The sequence below is a fragment of the Acinonyx jubatus genome, chromosome C1 (genome assembly GCF_027475565.1).
Source record: "Acinonyx jubatus isolate Ajub_Pintada_27869175 chromosome C1, VMU_Ajub_asm_v1.0, whole genome shotgun sequence".
Lineage (NCBI taxonomy): Eukaryota > Metazoa > Chordata > Mammalia > Carnivora > Felidae > Acinonyx > Acinonyx jubatus.
The window spans coordinates 32901805-32923250 of NC_069381.1; the positions used below are offsets into that span (position 1 = coordinate 32901805).

Here is a 21446-nt window from a genome sequence, read left to right on the forward strand (position 1 = left end):
TCTCGCTAGTTCGATCGGTAGCGGGAGCGGAGAGCGGACCCCAGAGAGCCCTGAGCAGCCCCACCGCCGCCGCCGGCCTAGTTACCATCACACCCCGGGAGGAGCCGCAGCTGCCGCAGCCGGCCCCAGTCACCATCACCGCAACCATGAGCAGCGAGGCCGAGACCCAGCAGCCGCCCGCCGCCCCCCCCGCCGCCCCCGCCCTCAGCGCTGCCGACACCAAGCCCGGCACCACGGGCAGCGGCGCAGGGAGCGGCGGCCCGGGCGGCCTCACATCGGCGGCGCCTGCCGGCGGGGACAAGAAGGTCATCGGTGAGGGCCGGACGGGACGGGGGTGGGGCCGTAGGGAAGCCTGGCGGCGGAACCGTTACCCGAAGCGGGGCGAGCCGGCGAGCGCGCGGCCGGCGGGGACCGACTCGGCGGCGCGCGGCCGCCCCTCCCCCAGCCTTCCTCACCCGCGCCCTCGCGGACGCCGGCCCGCCCGGTCCGCGTGCCCGGCAGGCGCGCGCGCGCACCGTCTCCCGCGCCCCCTGCGGACCCCGCGCGGCCGCGCGCCCCTCCCCCCGGGCCGCCGCGCGCCGCCGACCGCGTGTGCGGCGGGGTCCCTCCCCTCTCCGGCGGCCGCGTGCGCTCGGGCCCGCACGCCGTTGTTGCGTCCCCCCCGGCCCGCTCCCTTCCGCGTGTACCCTGAGGGCGCGGCGCGCCGCCTACGCAGGCCCGTGTGGGCCGGACGCTTCCCCTTCCCTCACGTGCTCCCCGCCCCGCAGCCGCGCCCGCCCGCTGAGGCCCGCGCCCAGCGCCTGCCCACGGGCCTCTCCGCCGCCCCGAGCTCACCCACGTGTGCCGCGGGGCCCGTGCGCGGCCTCGGAAAAGAGAGGCTGTCAGGGGGTCTCTGGCCGCTGCGGAGCGCGTGCGGGGCCGGGTGCCCCAGCGTGGCGGGTCTAAGAAAGGACGTCTGGTAATCGTGCGTTTTTTGTTTTTGTGTGTGTGTGTGTGTGTTTTTTCCCCTCCAGCAACGAAGGTTTTGGGAACAGTAAAATGGTTCAATGTAAGAAACGGATATGGTTTCATCAACAGGTGAGATGACCGCTACCGTAGTCTCGGTCCTACCTTTTCGCTTGCTCTGCTCCTTGGGCAGGCCCTGCGGGCTTGGAAGGGGTTAAGCATGGGTAGCTTGTTCCTTCTGGTGGGGTAGTGAGGTTTTGTTTTCCTTGAAGACTGAAGGGATTAGGGATCTGGAGATGGTCTTTTGTTTTGCAGCTAAATATTAATTTAAAGCTAAGTGAAGAGGCCGCTTCTGGTACAGAGCAATTTAAAAGGCGAGCGCAGTGGACGAGCCAACTCTCAACAGTTAGGGCAAACTCAGGTAACCAGGATCTAGTGTGATTCTCCGAGGTGCATTTTTATCCTTGTCACGTTAGTGAAATTGGTATTGAAAAACGTGATGTGATCCACTGGATTAGTACGTGGAGATTATTTCTAAGTGGTTAGCCTTTGGAGGTAACAAGAGTTGACAGTGCAGTAGGGGAGGTCTTGTCATCTTGACTGCTAAGGTTATATCGCCTTTGTTTAACGTTTCAGTGTATGATGTCTTGAAGGCCTTGGAGAAATTTCACATTAGAACTACAATTTCTATTTGTTCCTGTAGTGGCCTCTGGAAGAAACTACCCTTTTCCCTTTCTCAGGTTTTTTATTTCTCCTACTTGTTTGTTCTCATCTTTAGGATTAGTCCTTTGAGTCGTTTGTAGCAGTAGTGATGATAGCGTGCAGTTTTCATACACTGTACTCTTCTTCATGGTCTCCCTTGTGAGCCGGGCATCATTTCCAAGATGGCTGCCAAGCAAGGCTACTAGTGCAGTTGCATATGGGTGTAGGGCATGGTGTGTGCTCATAGCACATTGACCTTACAGGTAGGATACCTTCATCTCCGCGTTTTCTTACATTCTTGTTTCAGAAGGCATTAAACAACTAGAAAAGAACACCTAAGGGTAGGAAATACTACTGAATGTTTGTGTAATGGACACTACTGCAGGAAACCAAGTGGGCAAGATCAAGCTTAAAGACAGACATAATTGGCTGATGAAAAACCTTTCATTACTCAACCATAAAATACTGTGGAAATGCTCAAAAGCAAAAGAGATTGTAAGCATTTGATGGTCTGTTTTCCACGTTTGCAGTTGTGGGGAAATAATTTTGTTTCTTCCAAAATCTTTGGGGAATTTTCCATCTGTTATTAACACTTTTTGTGACAGGTCAAAGCTACGTTTTTTCCTCAGTTTTTTGATAATTGGTTACTAGTGATGAAGAGAATGCATGGGTGCTTATATTTGACCACTTTTTAGTTGCTCTCTGAATGTTAGCATTTCAGTTATTATTTCCATCTTACCCTGATTCCTGATTCTCTTTAGTGGTCTATACCTTAAACCAGTAGTTCTCAAATTAAAGTATGCTTAGTACCTTGGAAGGGTGTTAAAAATGCAAATTCCTGAGTTCTTCCCAGCCTAGATTCTTTGGTTCTGGGGTACATTTTTAACAAGAATTCCAAGTGATTATGTCTTGTGGGCCATTCCTTGAAAAATAACGTTTCTAATTTTTGACCCAATGTAATGCTGGTGTGTGCATTAGAAGGGAATGTAATGTGCAGCGTTTTCTGTGGTTGGATTGTAGTTTGTGTACTTTTGAAAGTGTATGCGCGTGCCTTATTTTTGCTATATTTTATTAAATGGACAGAGGTTATGATTTTTTAAGTGAACAGTTTCTATCCAAGGGTAAAAGTAGTTTATTTACATATTCTAAGTTTTTTTATTTCCTGAGATGCCATTCCTTGAGTATCTTTATTCCAACCTGCAATTAACCCAATTGGTAGTCCTCCAGGGCAAGTTAAATGTAGATTGACTTTTGATGATCCTTCGCTTGGACTGTCCTAACCTCAACTATTTTGTCAAGTTAACCGGTTTAAATGTGCTTGTGCTTTGTGTTTCTAAACTGGTTTCAATGATTGTAAGACTTTCAAGTCACTGTAAAATGTGACTGTAATAAGTCCAAGAGAGGTTTACCTTGATGAAGGGAAAATGTAGGTCTTAAAGAACTATAGTCTGGAAGTTTGCGAGTTGGTTGGGTATGTAGACAGGGGTGGAGGTACCTGGCTGTCGATTGGGAGGGGGTGGGTAGACACTGCTGCTGCTGTGTAAGGGAGAGGATGTAGTCTTTGGGATGATGGCTGTGACTCTAATTTTAACCTTGGGAGTTCTGGGAGTTATAATCTAGGTTCTTCAGATTTTTATAATTAAAATTGAAGGTATTTTTATGTAAACTTTTTTACTGTTGAAGAATGTATTTTCATTGTAAATATTGTGATCTAAATTATTACCCATGAAAATAATGTTAGTTTTGTAAGGATTATATTTAAAAGCGTTTTCTTCTGGTGGTTTTATTGTACAAAAGGCATAAGAGCTTTTAAAACATCAAACGTTTGGCAGCTTTTGTTAGGCTGCAGAATCTAGGAATTGTGAGAAATTCATGGTTAGTCTTCCTGTGCTGTCTTGAACAATAATTGGATTATGTGACTAAGAGGGGTTTGTTGAACACCACCACTTCCCCCCCCCCCCCCCCAGTTTCTTTTCAGTTTATTATGAAAAACTTCACTCAAAACTGTTGGAAGATGTCATTAGAAGGATGCCGCAGGGGTCAGTGGTTTCAGGGTTTGGTTCTTTGCTTTTTAAATCTGGAAACCTGATTTTTGTCTTTTGCTTCCAGCTGTTGAGGATTAATCCATGCTCACCAAACTCATGAAAAGTTACCATGAGTTGGTAACAATGGGACATGCATCTTTCATAGTGACAACAAGAGAAATACTCTGACTCTGTTCTCCAGAGTACTTAAAAATGCTTAATTAATCATCCTAGGGTTTGGTGGTGAGCGAGCAATTTGGAGCAAAGAGAATCCAGTAGGGCAGAGGGCACAAACTGGTCACCTCCTAGCTGAATCTACCCCCAGATGTTTTGTTTGGACAATAGTGTTTTAAAAAGGATTAGAAATAATTACTGACACTTAGGGAGATAATACCCAAATTTTCAAGTTACCTTTTTTTAAGATCTGAATTTTAGCTTTGGGGCCTGAAGTCCATGTAAATAAAAATCAGCTGGCCATGAGTATTATTACAACTTTCAAATGGGGCGTAACATTCTTTTTCTTTACCACAATATGACAGGTTGGGTTTTCTCCTGTTGTTGACTTCCCTTCCTGCTTCGCTTCTGTGTATGCATTTGAATTTATTACCTGTGGTCTAGGAAGATGTATGATAAACCAAGCCAAGGAAGGACTTAGCTATTTCTCTTTAGCAAAAATACTGAGGTTGTGGTTATCAGGTTTAGTCTCCCATTTAGGGATTCCATGTGTATGTAACTGATGAAGGTGACTTACTTCACACCGTGATGGCACATAAAAGTAGCTAATATTTCTCAAACACTTAACACCAGGAATTATTGTAACTGCTTTAGGTGAACTAAACTGTTTAATTTTTAAAATCTTTGAGGTGTAGATACTATTCTGAAGACAGAGGTTGAGTGATTTGCCCTAGGAAGCATAGTAAGTGGCAGAGGTAGGTTTTGAACGGTTTTCTTACTGTGGATTTTGTTCATTAGCTGCTGTTCTACTGTCCCTGAAAATATAGGCCCTTAGTCCTCTTCAATTTGGTTGGTGTCCACAAAGTTACAGGTAATTTCTTAGTGTGGCTATTCTTAGCCATTGAAAGACCTGTTTTCCTAAGTGATACCCAGCATGTCACTGGAGCTCCTATATGTGCTCACTATTAGTTCCCTGGATTTTAAAAGCTTTCTGCTTTGCACTGCCTGTTTCATGTAGTTCGGTATTGGCTATAATAGTCCCAGTTTAGTGTGCAGATTGGCTTTAACAATTAAAAAGGACTTGCTTAATAGTCAGTATTGGGATGCAGTTGAGGAATTAAAAGAGAGAGCCTTTGACCCTTATTTCTTGGATCTTTTCACCCCGTCTTTATACGACCTGCAAGCTAAGAATGGGTTTTACCTTTTTAAGGGTTATTTAAGAATATGTGACAGTCTGTGACCTTACGTGGCCTAAAATATTTACTGCCTGGTTCTTGGATTTTAAAATGTGTAGACTTATGGAAAAGTGATTGCCAAGTCTTTTGGGCTATTAAAAATCAGACTGAAGTTGATTATGCACAGTAAGGTCTATCTAAATCATAGAAGACATGGGTAGTCTGTAATATAACTAAATGCTGTGGCACTAAGAAGACTGTGCTACTAAGGCAGGATGGGTGGATGGAAGCATAAAAAATGATACCTAAATAGTCCTTAGGTCATGATGTATCATTGGCAGTCTTGAAAAAGCAGTTATTGGTTGTGGAGGGGGGATTTGTTTTGATTTCAGAACTGAGGCTTTTCAGACAATGGCTTTGTATACAAGGCACTTGAGGATTAATTTACATGCTGGTTGGGTTAGTTGCTCATCTTAAGTTGGCCAGAAGTCATCCTTGTTTACCAAGTCACTGATAATGTAAAAGCTTTTCGTCTTAAGTCTAGAGAATGAATGTATTCACCTGCTGGGTTTTTTTTTAATGACTGTAGAATTAATAATTTGTGCAATTGAGCAATTTAAGTTGTTAAAAGGGCATGGTGTAGTAATCTGCAACAAGGTAATAGAATAAGAGCGTTTAGTTAGGGATAGATGAACTTACGTATATGTTAGGTTTCATTTAAGGCAGTGCTGTGGATTGGCGCAAAAGTTTCCTGAAATTTTAGGACATCTTAAAACACTTTAATCTGGATAAATTTAGTAGTATAGGAGTTTAGTGCTAGCTACATGTTTTTGCCTTCATTGTGCTGCATTAGGAACTTTTAAGAGACTTGTATTTATAAATCCCAGCAGTATTTCTCTTTAGCATTTTCCCAATTTAAAAACGGTAGCCTCTTTTTTTTCTTCAGCTGCTCGCTATCTGATTCCTTTTTTCCTTGAAGTCAGTACTGTGTCCTCATTTGCTGAATAGGACAATACTAGTTAAGAGTGAGAAAACCTAAGAGGAGGGGTTTTTGTGAAAAATTTTCAGTATAAATAATGCCCTTAATAACAGCAAGAGGTGGAATAGAAGAATACAGCAGAGAGCATACATCTGAGTGCAGAACAGGACTGTGTGCTATATGGAATGACACTGTTGTAATATTGTAGGCCTGTGCTGTCTATACAGTAACTATTAGACTTGTATGGAAGTGTAGTTAGTGCATGCATCTGAGAGACTGAATTATTTTTAACTTGAATTTTAAAACATACCCAATTTAGTGTTTGTTTTGAACCACTTTCTTTTGCACAGCTTGCATTTGTGAACCTACTTTTCAGAAGTGTAAAACATAGAGCAGATTATGAAGGCTTAGTATGAAAAAAGAAATGTAAAATACTTGGCATTTTTAATAATTGATTTGCACGTGCTTAAATGCAAAACTCGTTTTATCTGTTTTTACTTTTTTTATTGTGACTACTGGAAAATAAACTTAGATACAGATTTCCCCATGTTGTCCAAAAGTAGTGCATTTCTGTGAAACCTTTCATGAAAGTGAAGTGGTGTAAAAGTTAAAGTGAACTTTTAGGTAACTAGGCAAACCTGTATTTATTTAGCTTGCATTTGATTTCTTTTGGACAGCAGTACTAGGCACTGAACAGCAAGTAAAATAATTGCCTCAAGTGGCAGCAGTAAGGAAGGGTTGAGGTTTGATTATAGTGTGGCCTTTAGGTAAGTGTTTTATCCCCACTATGCATATAAGGTAACTTGCCCCAGATCATGTAGTTAGTAATGGAATAGCCAGAATTCTAGCCTTGGCTCCAGTGGTTCTAGTAAGGAGTTCTAAACCACTGCTCTATGTATATTGCCTGCTCTTCTCTCCTCTTCACCCTCTCTGATCAGTAGGACTTAACGTACTACATAGTGTGTGGAAAACAATACTTGGTAATTCTGCTGCATTGCATTGAATGTGGTGGCCTTCTAGGTTGAAATCCTAGGACGGACCATGTCCTATTTTTGTTACTGTTGTTAGCCTAGTGCCTACCTAGCTAGTTAGCCTGTTAAAGGGATGCATAAACTAGTCTGCCCTGCCCATAGACTTCTACCCTCAGTAAAGTATGGTAAAGACAGAAGAAGTGTACCTTTTAGTTCTCGCGGATAATACCACAAAAGGTAAGGTGCAGTCCTGGGGATGTCTCTCTGTTCCTTCCTTATTACGTTAGTAACAGCTAAAAGTTTCAAACATACTTCTTGATGATCCATTTTGGTCAGCTTATTTTAATTGCTGCTTTTCCCTCTTTGGTAAGCTGTCTCTATATAGTAGCTGTGAGCATGCATTATTTCCCAGTGTTACTGTAGATAGGGGTCTACTCCACAGCGATTTCTATGACTTGTGAGGCCAAAATGGTTTTTACATTAGGGGAGGGGATATGTAGCAGAGCCTTGGTCTATTTACAGGGAATAATTTGTAGAGTGGGGTTAATGATGGTGCCTACCTTGGGTTGTGAGGATTGAATGGTATGTATAGTTAAAGCACTTGGGACAGTATCTGGAACCTAAATCCCTCAGTAAGGTATGCCGTTGTGTCTAGGTTTTCCCGTTTTGCAGGTGGAGATCTAGTGAAGGGGAGGCAGCTTTCCAAGGTTGCACAGCTAATAGTGGAATGAGAACTAAAGATTGGATTTTCTTTAAGCAGTACCTTGAATTTCTGCACAGTCACTTAATAAGTTGCAACTAGATTGATTTGGTGCATCCAAACTGTAGTATTCTATCTTGGCTAAAACTGCATTTTTTGAGCTTTCAAATTTCTTCCTAAAATCAGATGCACTTTGGCCATGGTAATTCCCCTAACAGGCCGGTTTGTTGTCAAAAGAGTGAGTGCTGTTGTTGGCACCACACCAGTTAATGAGCCCATATTGGTTTCCACGTATCTTTGTACCTGCAGAATATCTTAAGCAGTCTTCCAAGGGACGGCATTGTGTATATTGCCTACTTTGTACTGTTTTTAGGAAGATAACGTTCTAACTAGATAAGTCATTTTGGTAAATTTTTTAATTCCTTTTACAACCTTGAAGTAAAATTGTAGATAAATTTTTATTGCAGTGCATAGTATATTTTGTATGTACATAGTTACTTGCAGCTGTATTAGAAGACATGATGAATAGTCAGTGCCACCACAAATACTGATTGATAAAAGAAATGATGTATTGGCTACCCAGATACACAGGTCGCATTATCAGTAATGAAAACTTCTTTCCATGGAAGTTGCATTTTTAGTAAATTCAGTGCATGTTAAAACAATGTAAAATACCAGATTCAAAACTCAAATGTACTGGGGTGCCTAGGTGGCTGAGTTGGTTAAGTGTCCGGCTTCACCTCAGGTCATGATCTCACGGTTTGTGGGTTCGAGCTCCACATAAGGCTCTGTGCTGTCAGGTCAGCTCAGTCTGGATCCTGCTTTAGATTCTGTGTCTCCTTCTCTCTCTGCTGTCTCTCAAAAACAAGTAAACATTAAAAAAGATTTAAAAAAAGCCCTCAAATGTACTTACATGAAAGTCTACTAGGGTACCAAATAATTCTTTACCTAGTTCTCTAGCGCCTGACACCCTTCACCACTATGGCAAATAGTGCCCATCTTTGGAACAGCTTTAAATGACCTGTGGTGGTCAGCACTGCCCCTGTTGAGAGTTCCTGTTCTAGACTTACCTACTCTACTAGTTTTTCATTGTACTTTTTCTGAGGGCCCTAGGGTTCAAAATTAAAGGGTTCACTATTAAAGATCTTAATAGTGATGGCTATGGAATTGTTTGTAGGATGCCTGAGGACCTATTTGACAGATGGGCATTTTGGCAACCATAACTCCGTAAGGTGTTCCTGATATTCAACTAGCTTATAGAAGTCAATTTTCGGTCACCTGCCTTGAGTAGCTTTTGCAGTGTTCTGCATTTGTGTGTAGGTTTTTCTTCTAAAAATTTAAAATTTTGTTCCCATAAATTAAATGTCCTCATGCTGCGGGGGTTCTTTGGCACGCAGCATTTGTTGCTCCATGGTTCAACAGGAAGCCAACGGTCAGTAAGCCAGTCAGTCTAATTCACTGTAACCTTTGTTCCTTTTGTCATTAAATATTAGAACTGTTATTAAGCCCATTCACTCTGATCTATCTGACAAAATGAAGAGGGTAGGAGGAGGTCAAAAAAGATCTGGAAATCTGTTTCTCCTGTGGTGTTTACTTACAATATCATTGCCTTCACTCCAGCGTCCTAGGTGAAAAGCTAAAAGCTCATTCTCCTATTTTCCTCTCACTTCCAAAATCCACTTGTTCATAAAATTTCCCCTGCTTTTACCTCAAGAAAGAGACCTCAAATACTCTCCCTCACATAGGCTTCCATCAATCCTGGTCTGGGCTTCTAGAATAGTTTTTTATAACTAACTGGGCTTCTCTTGTATCTGAAATTTTCATAGTTGCTACTAGGTTTTAATATTTGATGATGTTATGCCATATTCCTCTACTCAAAAAAGCCTTTGCTGGCTCCTCTGCCTACATAATTTAGCTCTTGTTCTTTCCCTCCTCCACAGCCATATTCCTCATGACCCAGCCAGTTTGAACTCTTCTTGCATTGAGTTTGCTAGTTGCTGGTTTACCCATGTCCATGACCTCCTTTCTGTCTACCTCGGGAACATCTTTCTCATTTCCGTTAACTTCTTTAAGACTTAAGGCAAATGTTGCCTCCTTTAAAGTCCTGAAGCAGGTATTTTCAACCATATTTCTTTAGCACAGTTTAACTAGGCATTTAATGATTGTTGCAAAATGGTGTCTGATAAGAAGTAAAGGGGTTGTGTGCTAGTAGGAAACTCATTCATCTTCACATCCTTAGTTCTCCAGCACAATGCTTGCCTGCTTGCCACAGGAATGATGGGGGTATTGATGGCATCCGTGTTTGTACCTCATTGTGGTCTTTTGTTTTTCTTTAAGAGCAGTTTTAGGTGCGTGACAAAACTGAGCAGAAAATAGATTTTCCATGTACACTGTGCTCATGCATGCAGCCTCCCCAACAGGGTCGACTCCTGCACGACCTCCACCTGCACTATCCACCGCAGTAGTGACATTTGTTAAAATCAACAACCTTACATTGACATGTTGTCACATTACCCACAACCCATAGTTTACATTGGTACTCATTCTCGGTCTAATACATTCTGTGAGGGTTTTTTAGGAGTCACCTTTATGACCTCGAAGAGATCTTGGAAATTGGAAATGGTGAGGGGGAACTGAGAAGGAAGCTAGTAATTAATGGAATGAGCTATATTTTTGGTCTCCTACTTAAATTAGTAACAGTGCTCTTAGGAGTAACAGTGGGGTGTGCTGGAACATTGTTTATGTTTAGTAGGATAAGTGTGACAGTTGCTAGTCACACCTTAATGGCTTAGTAGGTCACACTTGGACTTTTTTAAATCCTGCAGTAGTAACGTTACAACTGTTGGTAATCTCTTGGTCTTAAAAAATGAAACAAAACAAAACTTTCTGCTTTAAATTTTCTAACGGCTGTATGGCAGCCAGAAAGTCCAAGTGACGATAGGAAAAATGGGGGCGGGGGGAGATGTACAGAGAACCAAGCTTATGCTTAATCTTTGGTAACGTGAAATGTATTCCATTTTCTGACTTGTTCAACTTGGTTCTGTCTTGTAGGAATGACACCAAGGAAGATGTATTTGTACACCAGGTGAGTGCTTGTGAATGTTTACAATTCTGGTTTTAAGGGTTGTGAGAAGGGATGCATGTTTTCTCAACTATTGTTCCTTACAAAAAGGTTATTCTATCCAACCACCAAACAATTTAGTTCCCACAGGAAGTGCTCAAATGTATACATTGAAATATTGTATTGGCAGCTCACTTAATTAAAATAGGTGTATCTCAGATGGGTATTTTGTTAATAGTAGTTTTTAAATGATGAAGTCTGCTCAACTCATACTAAATTTTTAAACCCAATTTCAGAGGAAGAAAAAAAAATCTCCCATTAACCTAAACTTGAACTAATAATGCTATAAATACACAGAAACTTTGGTGAGGTGTTTGCAAATGCTGCTAGGTTTTATCTCTGTGGTAGGGACAAAATCACAATAATCATGGGGGAGAAGTAGGACTAAGCTGCAAAACCTATAAATTTGAAGTGAATGCTGGGGGGAAAAAAACTAGCAAAGTAGCCTAGGCCCCTCTGTTTATGTTAAAACACTTTGAATAGGAATTACCTTTGGAGAATTTTGTTTTGGCTTGAAAAATTTAATTAAGAGTCCTTAGTTTAGGGTTGAGGTGAAAAGGCGGTGTGGCAAAGTTGGTAATTACTCATTAAATAATTTTTAGATTGGCCTCAGTGTTTTGTGGGTAAAAAACTAACACAGGATTAGGTGCTACAATGCTAAACTTTGACAAGTACATTTAAGAAAACTACTTTGGAAAATGCGCATTGAGGAATTTTATTAAAGCCACTGCCAAGTAAACACTAGTATCTCGAACTTAAGTACATCATGGGCTCCGTTGGACTTCATTATCTTCACAGGTGTGCTGTGGGTAGGAAAAACACATTTGTATGTGTGTACTTGAAGTTTTTTCACTAAAACTATTGAGATATTATCAGCTTGTATTGAAAATCACTTTAAGAACTTTTTAGCCACTTTATCTTTTTATCCAGACATCAAAAGACATAGTTGGTTTTCACACTCACTGTTAGGCAGGTGTGAGCTTGGATGGCAGCATACTTCTTAGGAAGAGCTGTCTGAGGTTGGTACTTTGTCACCTTCTGAGGTATCCTATGCAGCATTCAGTGGCAATCAAGGGGGGAGCCAGATCAATTTCTTGAATATCCAAAGCCCTATCAGATAATCTCAGGGTCAAATATATAAGAATGGAAACAAGTGTTCTAAACATAGGGGCCCCTGGCTGGCTCAGTCAGAAGAGCATATAATTCTTGATCTCGAGCTCATGGGTTCCAGCCCCATGTTGGGTGTACAGATGACTAAAAATTAGTAAATAAACTTCAAAAAACAAATTCTAAACATAAATATGGGACTGTTCAATGTTACTTTTAAAACAAGTGTTTAATAAAATTGAATGCCAACGCCTTTGTGTTCTTAATTTCCCTTCACATGTTCAAAAGAATATGCATAATTAGAAACAGGAGACAGCAAGGCTGGTCAGTCTTGTTACTTGTCAGCAACATTAAAGAGTTTGGGGAAATTGGGGTGTTTTGAAGATGCTGACTGAAAGAAGTTTTGAGATTATAATTCTCCATACTTCTGCTATCCCCTATGACTGCAGGTAATTGAGAGTTGGCTATATATGGAAGGTATGAAAACTTTGTGACAGTTTAGATGACAGATGAGCTCAATTATTTGGCTGAACGCATGTCACCCTCTTGGTACTGACCCACAGGTGTCACCAATATGCTTTCCTCTTTATTTTGGAAGTGGTTTCAACATTTAGTTGTTTCTTGGGACTTTGGATGCTCAGGTCTTAGTGTATCCGGGAGACTGTAGTTCTGGGCAACTTAGCTTAATTGGCTTCAGCTTTGTTGGTTGTCCTGCCTCCTATGGAATGGAAATGCATGAGTGATCCCGTAATGGATACCGCTGTGATGTAGTAGAATGAACATGGGATTTGGAATCCCAAGACCTGGATTTAGAAAAGTCCATACTTTTCGAAGTGCCACTTAGCTGTGTGACCTTGGGCAAGTCACCTAAGTTTTTTTTAAAGCCTGTTTAATTGTCTGTAAAAAGGGAGTAGTAATAACCTCACGTCATTTGTCATAATGAGTTTGACTGGGTAACACATGAAAGAACTTTATTAAGTAGTACATTCAAATGTGAGGTGTTATTCTTCCCCTTTTACTTTGTTGTAGCAGCAGTCTAGAGAACAAGCAACAATGTGAGATTTCTTGTATTCTGAGGAGGTAATAACTGACTATCCCATACGGTCAGATAATGTAAAGAGTGGCGCATAGTCAATACATGTGAATTGCATTTCCATTGAAGTATTATCACAGAGCGGTTGGAAGGGATTTTGGTTGACATTTGTAATTGAGTTTGATACGGTTAACACAGGGACAAAGTTGGTTTGGTCAACTTTGAAGCATGCAAAACTAAACTCGCCTGTCATCTAAACTGGCCCTGTGTGGGGCTAGCTTCTACTATTAAGTGCAGTCTTTGGGGGATAGATGGATATCCTCATTTTGTCTAAAGCTACATATGATGCTTTTGCAAAAAGCGTGTTAATACATATATATATTGTTGTGTCTTGAGTGTTAAATTACTTGTTTAAGTTTGGAAAATAGTGGTAAAATGCTGGGGCCTTGTAAGTTTAGAGTATTTTGGTTGAGGTTGGGGGTAGCATTGGTCCCTGTTTTCCTAAATTTATTGACGGTTTGGTCTTATTTAAAGCTAATATTAAGTGTATATCCAAGCTAAAATAATATTGACTCTGGTACATTTTGAATGAAAAAGCACATTATTCTCCCCTGTTAATCTATTTTTGGAATGTGATATTACTAGACTGCCATAAAGAAGAATAACCCCAGGAAGTACCTTCGCAGTGTAGGAGATGGAGAGACTGTGGAGTTTGATGTTGTTGAAGGAGAAAAGGTGAGGATGCTTTTTGTGTAAAGGTTTGACTTCAGTTTGGAAATATTTTGGAGATCTCATCCATTAGGATGGTGGCTCTAATGTGGATGGATGGGTCAGGTGACCACATGAACACAGGTGCATCAAGCCTTATGTGCTGGCTGCAGTTAGAGGGCAATCTCTTCAGAACAGTGAGGAACTGATACTTAATCATTTCTATGCACCCCTGGCCACATAGACCCTTTATTTGCTTTGTGTAAATTTTGTTAAGTGTACTTAATTCTGTTGTCACTGTCAATATATGATGGCTTTTGTAGGGTGCGGAGGCAGCAAATGTTACAGGCCCTGGTGGAGTTCCAGTGCAAGGCAGTAAATATGCAGCAGACCGTAACCATTATAGACGCTATCCACGTCGCAGGGGTCCTCCACGCAATTACCAGCAGAACTACCAGAATAGTGAGAGTGGGGAAAAGAACGAGGGATCGGAGAGTGCTCCCGAAGGCCAGGCCCAACAGCGCCGGCCCTACCGCAGGCGACGGTTCCCACCTTACTACATGCGGAGACCCTATGGGCGTCGACCACAGTATTCCAACCCTCCTGTGCAGGGAGAAGTGATGGAAGTAAGTTTTCACCGAAAAAAGTAAAAGAATGAACAGCATGCAAAAACTTTGAATCAGTCTGCATTTTAAGCATATTGTGAGTGTGTATCTGTATTGGAGCAGTTAATCTAATGGGAAGCATTTTTTTGATTCCTAATAAAAACCCAAAAGATTAATTTATAATATAATTACAGTTAGATGATTTCTTTATTTTTAACTCCTGTATGCAGACTTTGGATTTGTCTGATGGGGTTCATTTACTGTTACTGATTGAGTCAGCTTGATTGTCTTTCCAGGGTGCTGACAACCAGGGTGCAGGAGAACAAGGTAGACCAGTGAGACAGAATATGTATCGGGGTTATAGACCACGATTCCGCAGGTATGGTTTGTGTTAAATTTCTCAAGCATGTGTTAGGACTCAGCAGCATCATAATTCTCCTGCAGCCTTTTTGAGTCATTTATTTGTTAACACTTAACATTTTCTTTCATCAGATGCCTAAGAGGTGAACCTGAAGTCAGTTATCTTTGAGAATGTGTTCTTTGCATCTTCTTGCTGGTACTCATTAAAAACAGCTTGCATAGATGAGGTCTACTTTATATGATTGTGTCCCCCCCCCCCCGGCCCCCCCTTGTAATAAGGGTGTACGGAATTTCAGTTTTTCTGTCCTTGCACAGGTAAGAGAATAGTTCAACCTGTATTCTATTACATGTTTTAAGACCTGCTTCATTAGGAGGGAGATAGGTAAAGGTAAGCATTGCCTTTCAAGCGTTAGGAGTATCTGAACTGTACCTTAACATAAATGAGGAATCGATAGCGTAACCTCTTGAGATGGTATAACTTTCCATTAATCACGTCTCAATTGAGGGTTTTTTGTCACCCTTAAATTGCAAAATAAAATTACCCAGTAGAGTGTAGAGTAATTGGAGAAGCGTTTCATGAGCCAGATGTGTTTGTTTAGTATATAAATATGGTAGTCCTCTTTGAGGCAGTATGCCCAGTCTGTCCCACAGTGGGTGGATAGAATGGCGTAACAGTTACTTTTTAAGGCTCTTTTTTTTTATTAAAGCATTGAGTCTCTAGGTATGATCCTATAACTAACAGTATACTCAAGGCAATACAGTAATAACTCTTAACTAATGATGACTTATATAGCAACTTTAACCGTTGATGCCCAAGTAAGTTTTAAGAAACAAATTCCTTACTATAAAAAGTATCTAAAATACAATATAGAAGTCTTCAAAATACATTGTGATTCTAATTTCTATTAAAGAGGTTTCTCACAACACCACCACCCCAATCTTTTGAGTACTTCAACAGAGATGGAATACTGAAGCTTTAGAAACTAGGGAACCCAGCTGAGATTACCCTATCTGCATCAGTATATATGCATTGAGAGTTTTGCAGTAGCCAGTGTCTATAACGTAGTCTTGTTTCCATTGATGTATGTTGTGTCCTGAGTTTATAATTCATGAAAATAGCCTGGAGTTCTAGCTGGTTCATTTAAAATCTCCACCAGGAGTTTGTTAGCTGTGTGTTGGATGTTGGAGATAGATGGTGTTTCCCTGTTGAGTGTGGAAGATTATTTTTGATGCTGACAGATGAGCTTTGTTGATCTTGAACTCAGCTACTGTTCAAAGTACTTTTAAGCCAACACAAAGATACCTTGTTGAAATACTGCAAATGATATCACAATGTCATTTTTCAAAGTGATCATTGTTTTTAAGATTGGTCTAAAATAGGCTCTCGTGGCAGTTTCCATTATATCCAAGAGTGCCAACAGCAGAAAACTTGGTTTGCCTTTTTGTTATGCTATAAAGTTGCTTAAGTTTTCTGCCTAGCTTTTATTGGGGTCTTTAAAAAATAGCGTGTGAGTTTTTATTGTTGAGTGCTTTGGTTTCACTGTTTGCCTTTTAATTAGACGTAATAGTCTTCATTTGGTGGATAGACGGGTTGACACAGCCACATACGATGCATGGGGTTAAAATCCTGATTAGTGTAGGTTCCAGGGCAAATTGAAAGATCTAAGGCAAGTATAGCAGTTTCACTGAGGAGACAAATGAAGTGGCAAGAAGGGAGAAGAGGCATCAAGAAAGTGTTTTTGAGAAGTAAGCGCACTACTATAGGCTGGAAAATTCAGTAGAAGACAATTGTCAGGAAAGTGAGTGTAGAACCATCTTCAGATAGGGTAGGATTTTGTCCATACTTAAGGGGTGGGCCCTTTGTTAGGAACCCTCGGTATTTTATGTGTAAGAAGCCCGAGTATGTGGGTATGATGTGTTAGTGGCATCAAATGGAGGGGTCATTGAAGAGGTGTGAGGAGTTTGGGCCAAAGATGTGGGATTATCTCAAGAAGAGAAATCAGGAAAATCAAATAATAGAATAAGGGTCACAAATTTAAAGTGGGGCCAACCAATGTGGTTGTGTTTTCCAGCCATTTTTGAGCAGCAGGCTCAGGTTGAGCAGAGTTGAATTTGTCCTACATTTGTTGATCCAAATGAAGAACCTGGGGTTGGGATTGGTTATGCTTAATTAATGGTCAGCTTTTTTACTTGGGTAAAAGGGGAGACAAATGTTAAGGGAGATTGGGAGATAGAATAATTGTAGCATCACTGGATTATAAATTCTCATGGAAATAAAGAATGGACGAACAAGAAGGAATTAAACTAGGAAAATCGGAAAGGGTGTTTGGAGAATGGAATACTTGGAAATTGAGAGAACCCAAATAGAAGAAAACTGGATAGGAGGTAAAGAACTTAAATACCCAGGTTATTTGGGGCTGTCAGGATAACGATAACAGGAAAAGGATAGTAAATGGAAAATAACATAAGATGTGAAAGCTTGGGGTTTTAGAAAGAAATGGGGAAAACTGACTTAGAAGCCACAGTGATAGGTGTAGAGCAGCCACTCTTGAAGACTTCAGGGGAGAGCTAGAGCAGTTTTGCCTAAGACTTGCAGTGAGGTCCCAAAACGGGGCGGGGGGGGGGGGGGATTAGAACCCATGATGACCAATATGTATAAAAGACATGATACTAATCTTGATGTTTTTGAGGTGATGTAATGTATGGATGGAGGAAAGGCCAAGAAAACCTCACTGGTTTCTAACACTTATAGTTATCAGTTGAAGAAATTCTCATCTTTTCTTTGGTAATAGAAGTGTTGATAATTTCTTTGATCCTGATCACCTTTAATTTCAGGCCATTGACCATAATATTGCTACAGTGTAAACTTGAACTTTGTTTTCTAAGTGTATAGCTCTGGATTTTAGTAGTATAGTCACATAGTTATGCAACCATTACCACTATCTCTTAATTCCAGACGTTTTCACCCACCTCCCGCCAAAAAATACCCTTGCATCCATTAGCAGTCACTCATTTCCTTTTTCCCTGTACCCCAGCCCCTGGCTACCACCAATTTCTGTCTGGATTTGCCTGTTCTGCACATCTCATGAATGGGATCATAGATTTGTATGTCTGCCCTCTTTCACTTTAGCATATTTTTTAAGGTTCATCCATGTTGTGGCATGTAGGATTTAATTCAATTCCTTTTCATGGGTAAATCAAGGTCCACTGTATGGATATCCTATTTTGTTTCTTCAGCAGTCAGCTGATAGGCACTTGGATTGTTTCCACACTTTTGTTAATGTGAATATTGTAATCATAAAATAGATATTTTCTTGGGTATAGACCACTGAGTGGAGTTGATTGCTGGGTCACATAGTAACTCTAACAATTTGAAGAATTGCTGGACTCTTTTCCAAAGCTGCTACACCATTCTTATATTCCTGCCAGCAGTGTATGGGTTTCCAGTTTCTCCCTATCTTCACCAACACTGGTTATGCCTCTGATCTTTTGATTATGGCCATCCTGGTGGGTATGAAGTGGTCTCTTACGGTTTTGATTTGCCTTTCCTTAATGACTGATGGTGGCTGTGTGCTTTTGATTTCTTTTGAGAGAACATCTTGTCTTCGATCTTGATTTCCTGCCTTTTTAGCAAGTGCTCATCTATCTGTAAAGGGTTAGTGGCACTTGTTCCCAAACCTGATTACCATGAAGCCCATTTAAAAAATGACCTCATCGAAGTGTCTGTGGTGTGTCACTTTTAGTCAGCTCATTATTTACTCACTGTATCATCTATTAAAAAGTTAGAATTTGCTGGTCCATTAAAACCAGTTTTAAACTCTCGTCTTCTACTTTACACTTCCAAATCCTTGCACTAAACCCTCTCATTCAGTTTGTGAAATGCGAACCAAGTTTTGCACTTCTCATTTTTGATAAACAGGCCAGATATGGTGTTTAGTTGTCTGAACCAAGTGATAAACATTGGTGGGTGGGTTAAAGAAAGCGTGAAGGTTTTCTCATTGCAGTTTTTGGCACAATGTTCATTCCAGGGGTCCTCCTCGCCAAAGACAGCCTAGAGAGGACGGCAATGAAGAAGATAAGGAAAATCAAGGAGATGAGACCCAAGGTCAGCAGCCACCTCAACGTCGGTACCGCCGTAACTTCAATTACCGACGCAGACGCCCAGAAAACCCTAAACCACAAGATGGCAAAGAGACAAAAGCAGCCGATCCACCAGCTGAGAATTCGTCCGCTCCCGAGGCTGAGCAGGGCGGGGCTGAGTAAATGCCGGCTTACCATCTCTACCATCATCCGGGTAAGTAAGCTTAGATGGCCTCTGGCCTCTGAGCAGTCATGCGTGGGGTCCATTAATGCAATAGAAAGATGAGCCATTGTGACTTAGGGTGTCTTCACCCATATTAATTTTCTAATTCCCTAAATACGCAGTTTTGGTAGTGGCAGGTATCAGGGCCATACTTAGCCTCTCGCCCACCTCAGTTCTGACACTTAGAGGCCTAAGTATTTCTTGAATATTAATTAGAGCCTTTGTCACCTGTTCTGAATGAATTCTGTGATTTTACCAGTAAGCTGAGGAAAGTCTTGCTAACTTTATTTACCCTGAGAAGTATGATGGTTGCATTGTGTTTCTTCTCAAAAAGAGGTGGGATAGCTACTAGAATTCACAACCTGTGTGGTGATGAGCAGTATAGTCTCTTTGGGGAAAGTGGCAGTTTTGACATCATACCAGTTCCAATATTAAAGGATTCCTTTGCATTCAGCCATTTACTTGATACTCAGAGGCATGTAATTGTCTCTGTTTTGTTCCGGAATTGTCATTTTCAGCCAGTAATGCTTTTGTTTTTTTCCCCTCTGTTATTTTGTGGTAAAGGTGGTAAAGTGGTAAAGGGGAGAAGGCATGCTCCAGCATCCAATAACTGGACTCGTGCCTGCATTATTTTCCCCTCTGAATGGCAAAAGGTCATTCAGAACTTACAAGTAGCCATTCTTGTCACAGCATTGTCAGCCCCCTGTTGGAAAATCAGTGTCTTGGAATAAACATAGATTTGTTAATGCCTTCCTACTTAGCTAGGGTGATCTGGAGCAATTTGGTATGTACTAAAAGAATGTTGTAGACGATGTAGTGCGAGATGATCTTAAATTTATTTATTTATTTTCTACAGTTTAGTCATCCAACAAGAAGAAATGAATATGAAATTCCAGCAATAAGAAATGAACAAAAGATTGGAGCTGAAGACCTTAAGTGCTTGCTTTTTGCCCATTGACCAGATAACTAGAACTATCTGCATTATCTATGCAGCATGGGGTTTTTATTATTTTTACCTAAAGATGTCTCTTTTTGGTAATGACAAACGTGTTTTTTAAAAAAAAGAAAAAAAAAGCCTGGTTTTTCTCAATATACCTTTAAAGGTTTTTAAATTGTTTCATATCTGGTCAAGTTGAGATTTTTAAGAACCTCATTTTTAATTTGTAATAAAAGTTTACAACTTGATTTTTTCAAAAAAGTCAACAAATGGCAAGCACCTGTTAATAAAGGTCTTAAATAATTGTCTTTGTGTATATTTCTGTCTTGTCTTATTTTAGTTTGTAAGTCCTTAGCTAGCTTAGATGATAATGGTAATTATTACTCAGGGAAATTTCCTTAAAACATGTAGTTCTTTAAGGGAAAGTATTTATTTTGACAACTTGGCCATTTTCCTTCTTGTAAGATTCCTTTGGCTGTGGGGGGCAGTGGTAAAGGGGAGAGGGCATGCTCCAGCATCCAATAACTGGACTCGTGCCTGCAAGCCACTTATTTCTGGCCTTTTGGAAAGTTATTTTACCCTGCCAGTTGAAGATACCCACCTTAAGAGTTACCATATACCTGCCACGGAGCCTCTTGTGCTCAGTAAAGAGGTTCAGCTCCTGTGTGAGGTCGACTGAAGATGGTAACAACAGATAACATAATGCCTATAGGAAGACTTGGTAAAGAATGTGGAAATTGGTGAAAATAATTTTGTGTTCTCAGCTCCCTTCTGCCCTAAGCCTCTTCTGGTTATTTTTTATAATATCTTGCTAGATGTTCACTTGGAATCCTCCTGGTCAGCTTTTGGGGCCCAGGGGAGAAAGATGATGGGAATTTAGAGAGGCACATCCAGGAGTCCTACAGTGCTATGTAAGTCCAGGTGAGGGTGCCCCTTTCCAGAATGTGCTCAGAATTCACACAACCAAGATTGCATTGTACTGATGCTTTTAATTCTAGGGGACTGGTGAAATAAGGCAGGAAAATAATATCAAGTAAGCTAGTATCTTTCAAACTCCTTCCAAACTTAGAACCAACTTTTTTTTTTTTGCCTGCTGTAAAAAAATACTCACTGCTGGCAAGAATGCAGTGGAACAGCTTTGAATACTGCTGATGGTTGTAAGATGTATTTTTTGTAATTACATAGTTAGGACGTGTTATAATGCTATCATGGAAATTATAACACCAACAATACTGGTTAAATATCCAATACAGGTATTCCTGACTTTTCAAAAGTTAACGTTCTATACTACGTTGCCTTTAGGAAGCATATACGTTATTACTTGTTTTTGCTAGCAAAGAAATCTGAAAAGAATTTTTGCTTTATGAAAATAGCATTCAGTGTTTGTTTTGCTGCAGTGAGCTGTTAACAGAGGGCAATGCACACTGAGCAAGAGTGGTGCCACCAAGTTCCTTTCCTAGAAACTACACTCAGCATCAAGCTGCCATAGCGTGGAAGAAAGTTTCCTGCAGTGTGGTCTTGATGCCAATGTTGCAAACAAAACTGCTTATGCATTTTTTCAGGTGTATTTGTCTTGGGTCCTGTTGCCCAGCACCTTATGAA

At 40.8% G+C, this 21446-nt stretch overlaps 1 protein-coding gene across 2 annotated transcripts; it reads left to right on the forward strand.

Annotated features, from left to right (window-relative positions):
- YBX1 (Y-box binding protein 1) lies at nucleotides 1–20152 on the forward strand. 2 transcript variants are annotated; one of them, XM_027059476.2, is made up of 8 exons: nucleotides 2–312; nucleotides 1014–1077; nucleotides 10722–10755; nucleotides 13577–13666; nucleotides 13963–14265; nucleotides 14541–14623; nucleotides 18633–18898; nucleotides 19764–20152. In XM_027059476.2, exons 1-7 carry the CDS (start codon nucleotides 147–149, stop codon nucleotides 18865–18867), a joined length of 975 nt encoding a protein of 324 aa, XP_026915277.1. In that variant the 5' UTR covers nucleotides 2–146; the 3' UTR covers nucleotides 18868–18898; nucleotides 19764–20152. The 2 variants fall into 2 exon arrangements, with proteins under 2 accessions (XP_026915278.1, XP_026915277.1); XM_027059477.2 differs by lacking the exon at nucleotides 13577–13666 and having other exon boundaries at nucleotides 1–312.
- The last annotated feature ends 1294 nt before the right edge of the window (nucleotides 20153–21446 follow it).